At 45.4% G+C, this 8,122-nt stretch overlaps 1 protein-coding gene across 1 annotated transcript; it reads left to right on the top strand.

The window, feature by feature from the left end:
- Positions 1-5,814: 5,814 nt before the first annotated feature.
- LOC149818646 (uncharacterized) lies at positions 5,815-7,785 on the top strand. The gene has a single exon (XM_089985344.1). The coding sequence runs from the start codon at positions 5,833-5,835 to the stop codon at positions 7,483-7,485; it is 1,653 nt and encodes a 550-aa protein (XP_089841470.1). The 5' UTR covers positions 5,815-5,832; the 3' UTR covers positions 7,486-7,785.
- The last annotated feature ends 337 nt before the right edge of the window (positions 7,786-8,122 follow it).

Below are 8,122 nucleotides of genomic sequence, written 5' to 3'. Positions count from 1 at the left end.
ACCGACGGTATGCAAAGAATTGATGTATTTGGAACTTTTGCTCAACGGAAGACTTACCAAGGCATTGGTAGACACGGGTGCCACGCACAATTTCATCTCGCGTGAAGAAGCAGAACGGTTGGGATTACAGTGGGAACAAAAAGAGAGCCGCATGAAAGCGGTTAATTCAGAGGCTAAAGCCATCTATGGCGTTGCTCGGGATGTACCAGTGCGGATCCACAACTGGTCAGGAAGGATTGCGCTATCAGTCGCACCCATGGATGATTTTAAAGTCATCCTCGGGATGGAATTCTTGAGAAGCAACAGGGCAGTGCCGATGCCCCACCTCAACGTTGTCAGCTTTGAGAGTGAGAGTCAGCCCTGCATGGTTACTGCGATGACAGGAAAGCCTTGTGAGCATTTGGTGTCTGCGCTCCAGTTGAAGAGAGGCATGAAAAGTGGTGATGAGACTTTTCTTGTCACAATCCGTGCTACAGATGAGGTAGAAAAAGTCGCGGATGTCCCAGAGGCTTTAGCGCCAGTATTAAAGGAGTTCGGTGATGTTATGCCCGCCGAGATGCCGAAGAAACTACCTCCGAGGCGTGAGGTAGATCATCAGATTGAATTAATACCGGGTGCACGGCCACCCGCAATGGCTCCTTATCGCATGGCAATTCCTGAGCTGCAAGAATTACGCAGGCAATTGGATGGTATGCTCGAAGCAGGAATCATCCAACCATCCAAAGCTCCCTTTGGAGCGCCCGTGCTCTTTCAAGCAAAGCACGATGGGTCGAAGCGGTTGTGCGTCGACTATAGGGCACTGAACAAAATGATGGTGAAGAACAAGTACCCGCTTCCTTTGATCGCAGACTTGTTTGATCAGCTTGGAAAGGCGAAGGTCTTCTCTAAGTTGGATTTGAGATCGGGCTACTGGCAAGTGAGAGTTGCAGAAGGGGATGAGGCAAAGACTACTTGTGTAACGCGATATGGGGCGTTCGAATTCCTTGTCATGCCCTTTGGCTTGACAAACGCGCCCGCTACCTTTTCGACCCTAATGAATAAGATCTTCTACCCGCACCTCGACAAGTTTGTCGTCGTCTATTTGGATGACATAGTGGTGTATAGCGACTCGATGGAGCAACATGTTCAGCACCTTCAGATTGTGTTTCAGACTTTGAAGGACCACGAATTGTATGTCAAGCGAGAGAAGTGCCTATTCGGCCAGAAGGAAGTCCATTTTCTGGGGCATATTGTGGGAGGCGGCACTCTCAAAATGGACCACAAGAAGATTGAAGCTATTCAAGCATGGGAGCCGCCCTCTAAGGTTCCTGAGTTGCGCTCTTTCTTGGGGCTTGCAAATTATTACCGACGCTTCATCAAGGGATACTCACAGATTGCGGCTTCGCTCACAGATCTGTTGAAGAAAGACAGACCATGGCTATGGTCTGATGCATGCCAGAAGGCTTTTGATGGGTTAAAACATGCCTTGACAGAGGAGCCAGTGCTAAAGTTGCCTGACTGTCGGCAACCCTTTGAAGTGCAGACCGATGCGTCTGACTTTGCTATTGGTGGGGTGTTGCTCCAAGAAGGACATCCCATCGCATTTGAAAGCAGGAAGTTGAACGACGCTGAACGTCGATACACGGTGCACGAGCGTGAGATGTTGGCGGTCGTGCATTGTCTCCGCACATGGAGACACTATCTCTTGGGATCACAATTCGTTGTGCGCACTGACAATGTTGCGACAAGCTACTTCCAAACTCAGAAGAAGCTGAGTCCAAGGCAAGCACGCTGGCAGGATTTCTTGGCAGAATTCGATATGGTCCTTGAGTATAAACCAGGCAGGACCAATGTGGTGGCCGACGCCTTGAGTCGAAAGGCGGAACTTGCAGCTTTGCTCACCTGGGATGACAGTGTGAGTCAACCGACGAGCGATCTTCTCGAACAAGTGCGTGAAGCTTCAAAAAGTGACCCAATAGCTCAACAATTGATCACTTTGGTGAAGGAAGGAAAGACGCGGAGATTCTGGCTAGAGGATGGTTTGCTCCGCGCCGCAGGCGATCGTCTATATATTCCGCGACAAGATACCTTGAGGAGGCGCTTGATGCACGAGTGCCATGATACCACTTGGGCGGGTCACCCAGGACAACAGAGGACCTTAGCATTGTTGGAACGTGCATTCTACTGGCCGCAGATGCGCGATGACGTAGATGCCTATGTGCAGACTTGCTTGATCTGCCAACAAGACAAGCCCATCAATCAGAGACCGGGTGGACTACTGGAGCCCCTACCTGTGCCTAGTCGCCCGTGGGAGTGCATAACCATGGACTTCATTGTAAGCTTGCCGAAAGCACAAGGCTGCAGTTCGATTTATGTGGTTGTGGATAGGTTCTCGAAGTATGCTATCTTCGTGCCTGCCCCTGCCACCTGCTCAGCCGCGGATACTGCAAAGTTATTTGTGCGGAACGTAATTAAGCATTGGGGAATTCCAGAGAGCATCGTCAGTGATCGCGATGCACGCTTCACTGGCAAGTTTTGGCGAGAAGTGTTTCGCTTAATGGGGACGAACTTGCATTTCAGCACAAGTTTCCACCCCCAAACCGACGGACAGACAGAGAGAATAAATGGCATGCTGGAGGAATACCTGCGGCACTTTGTCAGTGCCAACCAAAGGGATTGGGTTGATTTACTTGATGCGGCTCAATTCTGCTACAACCTTCAAAAGAGCGAGTCATCCAGCCATAGTCCATTTGAAGTCGCAACTGGACAACAGCCGCAGACTCCGCACTCCCTTGCTGCGCGAGGACGCGGAAAAGCACCTTATGCATACCAGTTTGTCAGGAACTGGCAAGATCAGACAGAGTTGGCAAAGGCATATCTAAACAAGGCGACCAAGCGCATGAAGAAATGGGCAGATGAGAAGCGTCGCCCAGCAGAATTTCGAGTTGGAGACAAAGTGTTGGCCAAGCTCTTTCCTGACCACACAGCTATCTTTCGGGGCCACCACCGAGGCCTTATTCGCAAGTATGATGGCCCCTTCACAATTATCAAACGTGTGGGAAACTTGGCGTACCGGCTGGACTTGCCAACAAACTTCCAAGTGCACCCGGTATTCCATATATGCAACCTGAAGCCATTTCACGAAGATGAAGGAGATCCTCAACGGAGCATACCTCAACGTGCTCCGATCCCGCAACGAGCTCCTTCAACAGTTAGTATACCAGGCAGAGATCCAGAGATCATCCTCAACCATTCCAACAACTATCTAGGGGAAGTCAAAAAGTACTTAGTGCAGTGGAAAGGATTGCCAGAATGTGAAGCCACCTGGGATAAAGCTAGCAGCATGTTTCAGCATCGACAGCTTGTAGAAGGCTACCATGAACAATTGGCGTCGAGGACGGCGCCAACTTAGGCGGGGGAGCGTGTTCCGGACCGCCATGTTTTTCACCTTTTTGCTCTGATGTATATACCTCTTTGGCACTCTAGAGTGCCCCACAAGGCCTTACGGCCTAAGTACCCCGTGTATTCGGACCCTCTCTTCCCCTCTTGATGTACTTTGCTTTCAAGTATCTATAAAGAAGCTTTTTGCATCTCTCTCTCTCTCTTGTGCTTGTGCATACGCGTACTCTTGCTTCCGCTCGTGCGCGTGTGTTGTGCGTTGCTTGTGTGCTAAAAGGGCCGGCCTTCGGTGTGTGATTGCCCGAAGCTACGTCACGGGGGCCTTCGCTTCCCAGCCCGTGACACTGTGCAACCCTTGGGTGAATATCTACGGCAGAATGATGCTGGCCATCCATGACCGTGCGTTAGGTACGATCATCACACTTAAATGGCTCAAAAAATGCACAAAAAAGCTTTATATCTTCTATCCTCCGCCCCCAAATAAGGTTGTTCCAACTGATCCCATTTTCCACAATCCATTGCCACCTTAATCTCTGCATGTTGAAGACAGGGCCTGCTTGACAGCCACCCAGTAAAAAAAAAGAGAAAGATTGGTTTTCACTTGAAAAGGATTTTTGGGAACTCTTCTAACTTGGGTTTCTCCCAAAGTTGCGATTTGGGGACTAATTTATAGTTTAAGGCTAAGATTGAGACTAATGATCCAAACGGCATACATGGACAAAAATAGATTGGGCTTTTTCCCTTAAAAAAAAAAGAGAAAGATTGGTTTTCACTTGAAAATGATTTTAGGGAACTCTTCTAACTTAGGTTTCTCCCAAAGTTGCGATTTGGGGACTAATTTATAGTTTAAGGCTAAGATTGAGACTAATGATCCAAACCGCATACATGGACAAAAATAGATTGGGCTTTTTCCCTTAAAAAAAAAAGAGAAAGATTGGTTTTCACTTGAAAAGGATTTTTGGGAACTCTTCTAACTTGGGTTTCTCCCAAAGTTGCCATTTGGGGACTAATTTATAGTTTAAGGCTAAGATTGAGACTAATGATCCAAACGGCATACATGGACAAAAATAGATTGGGCTTTTTCCCTTAAAAAAAAAGAGAAAGATTGGTTTTCACTTGAAAATGATTTTATGGAACTCTTCTAACTTGGGTTTCTCCCAAAGTTGCGATTTGGGGACTAATTTATAGTTTAAGGCTAAGATTGAGACTAATGATCCAAACCGCATACATGGACAAAAATAGTTTGGGCTTTTTCCCTTAAAAAAAAAAAGAGAAAGATTGGTTTTCACTTGAAAAGGATTTTTGGGAACTCTTCTAACTTGGGTTTCTCCCAAAGTTGGGATTTGGGGACTAATTTATAGTTTAAGGCTAAGATTGAGACTAATGATCCAAACGGCATACATGGACAAAAATAGATTGGGCTTTTTCCCTTAAAAAAAAAGAGAAAGATTGGTTTTCACTTGAAAAGGATTTTAGGGAACTCTCCCAAAGTAAATTGAATGGGAGATAAATCAACCGCATATAGATTATGAGACAAGGTTTGATGAAGGTGGTAGATCAAGCAATCATAAATAGGAATGATCATTATTATTGGTCTCTTAGAACCACAAAGGAGATATTTTATTATTTCTACCTCAGAGAATCTGCTTCCCACTGGGTCCCATTTTGCTCCATGATATTGATTAGGGCGACTATAGCGGTCTAATACTAGGGGGTGAAAGTGGTTAGGTCTTCAACATACACTAGCTTCTCTACCCATGCTAACCTAAATATTAGGTAGCAATAGCATACTATAACGCTAATTGCATTTTGTATATGGAGGAAAATGAACATGCAAGATAAGGTTTCAATTTTGTATATTCATGTATTATTATTATTATTACTGTTGTACTTTGTCATTATTAATATTTATATTATCATCGCCATTATTAAAAAAAAGAGAGAGAGATCATGACTCATCTTTTTATTATTATTATCATTATTAGGGCTGCAAAGAGATCAGATATGGTCAGATATTCCATTCGAGTCCCATAAGTTTTCGGATATGAATCTTTTAAGTAAGATTCGTACCTTCCGATCGAATTCGATTAGTCAGAACTAGAATACAACCCATTCAAAATCCAACCGGACTACGTTTTTTTACATGTAAGGAGCTTTTTTTTTCCAGTATTAGCACATGTATTTCGGATATGGATTTAACCTTACCGCCTCGGATTTGATTTGGATCCGGATTTGGATATACTGTTTGTATTTGTTGGTATTTCGGATTCAAATTCACATCTGGCAGCCCATGTCTGACCCGTTTGCACCCGAAAAACCCTACAATGAATCCGAATCTGATTACTAATCGGACGCAGCTTACCCAACCAACTAAACTGATCCAGATTTGGTTATATATCCGACCCGTTGACATCCCTCGGTTTTAAGCTCTCTCTCTCTCTCTCTCTCTCCGCAATGGCGGATTTCGGCGAGCTCCGCCATCTCCACCGTCGCGTAACCGAGGAAGCGGAGGAGGAGGAAGAAGAAGAAGCCCTAGATCTTGCCATCCCGTTCGCATTCAGGGGCTACGATCACGAGATCCATCCCTCCGGCGGTGGGCAGCGCGATTCTTTCGGTGCGCGTCGTGACCTTCTCCTCGAACTCGATGAAACCCTAACCCTAGATCTCTCCGGAGACCGGGGGAGGCCGGTGGAGGACTCGGACCAGAGGTATCTCGACCAGGTAGACCTCGTTCTTGATCTCTTCGATCATTTCTCGAGCACCCAGTTGGATTCTCCCACCAATTCTTCCGTCGACGGCCGATCCGGCGTCGATTTTGGGGGCCATGAGGGAGACGACGATTTGGGTTCCGATTATCTTGGGCTGGGGCTTGAATTTAGATTGGGACTAGGGTTAGGGTTCGATAGCGGGGATTGGAGGTGCTTCTCGGAGCATGATTATCAAGAAGATGATGATGGGGATGTTGTTTGTGATCGAGAACGTTGTCTCGATCCTTCTGTTGATGATGGGTCTGTGGTGGAAGAAGAATCGGGCGCCCATTATCCCGTAGGAATTACTGCGTCCTTGCGGAGTTTCGTTTCCAGTGGTTCCATGATCGAATCTGGTGAGTCTTCTGTGATGCTTAGCGTTGAAGCTGGTTCGGTCGGGGCTTCGTCGTCGATTTTTGGCCTTGAAACTTCGGATGTCGTTGCTGTGGATGGGAGTTCCTGTCAGAATGGTGATCTTCGAATGGGAATCGATGGTTTTGGGGTTGTGGGGTTGGAATCCGACTCGGATGAAGAGGAGGGTGTGGATCCTCATGATGACGATTCATGCGTCCTTGGATTGGGATCTAATTTGGATGTAGATGATCGATCTGAATCAGATGCCTTGAGTAATGATTTGGGTATTCCCCTATGTTGGGATTGTCTCCATTTAGATGATAGAAGAGACTCTAATGAAGACTTCGAATGGGAAGAAGTCGACGGTGGGATTGATGAGAGCGAGGTTTTAAGCCAGGCTGATTCTATATATGAAGAAAGGATGGCTGTTGATAATGTAGAAGATAGGATCATGCCCTCTGAAGTATGGGAGTTACATGAATCAAATGGTATTGAGATTTCAAATGTTGAAGTTCACTCTGAAATGGGTGTGGGCAATGGAAATGATGCCATGGAAACAATGGAGAATCTCGACTGGGCCGTTCTCCTTGCAGTCAATAATTTGGAGGGAAGCAATTCCGATAATGTAGAACATGATGCAGAGTTTTATACAGGTGATCATGAGGATTTTGTGTACACTGCAGAATATGAGATATTACTGGGGCAATTTGCTGACAATGATAATTTTCCAAAGGGAGATCCACCAGCTTCAAAGGCTTTTGTGGATAGTTTGCCTTTGGTCCTTTTAACACAGGAAGATTTAGATAGTTCAAGAAACCTCTGTGCTGTTTGTAAGGATGATATCTCAAGGGAGGAATTGGTTAAGCGTCTGCCATGCTCCCATTATTATCATAGTGACTGCATTTTACCATGGCTAAGCATTCGAAATACTTGTCCTGTGTGCCGGTATCAATTGCCAACCGATGATCCTGACTATGAGCATTGGAGGACTCAAAGCCGACAATAGGCTTCATATAAAATTTATTGCCAGGTACCGACCCAGTGAATCTGAGAGAATGGTTCCTTATGTAGATACAGCTTCTTCGGTATTGATGTGAAATTTTGTTCGTTTGTTTTGTTAAGCATTAGGGATCTCTTTAAAATTCTGTTTGACTTACATGTATTACAAGTTTTACATGGTGAATTCAGACCTTCCAAGCCTGAGATACTTCACTACTAGCAGAGCAGCATGTACAACCTGTAAATGACTGTATTATTGCAGAAGATTTTTCTTGCTTAATTTGATTTCCTATATGCTTCGTGCCAACATGGTTGTGCAGCTATTTGTCATTTAATATTTATGCAAGATTTTCTGTATGGAGGAGTTTTGTCTCGTGCAGTCCATTTTGAACTAGACTTTATTGATCTCTCCAAATGTACAAGAGACCAAACCAGAAAATTCACAGGTAAAGTCAGAAGCCAGTTCCCACTCTACAATTTCCAATCTATTTCTTTGTTCAAGCTGGCCATTTAATCTTGCAGTGTTGCAATCTCATGTTGAACAGAGTTGTGGGGAGATGACTTCCCTGTTGAGAATCCTTGGGTTTCTCTCTTTCCAAATCTCGTACCATGTAGTGGAAAGCCACTGTCTGTTTCTTCCATTC

This window comes from Nuphar pumila, chromosome 13 (genome assembly GCF_984573655.1).
Source record: "Nuphar pumila chromosome 13, dmNupPumi1.hap1.1, whole genome shotgun sequence".
Classification (NCBI taxonomy): Eukaryota; Viridiplantae; Streptophyta; class Magnoliopsida; order Nymphaeales; family Nymphaeaceae; genus Nuphar; species Nuphar pumila.
This window is presented reverse-complemented; position numbering and strand designations above follow the sequence as displayed.

Coding starts and splice junctions, on each gene's coding strand:
- LOC149818646 (XM_089985344.1), top strand. CDS start 5,833: ATGGCGGATTTCGGCGAGCTCCGCCATCTCCACCGTCGCGTAACCGAG.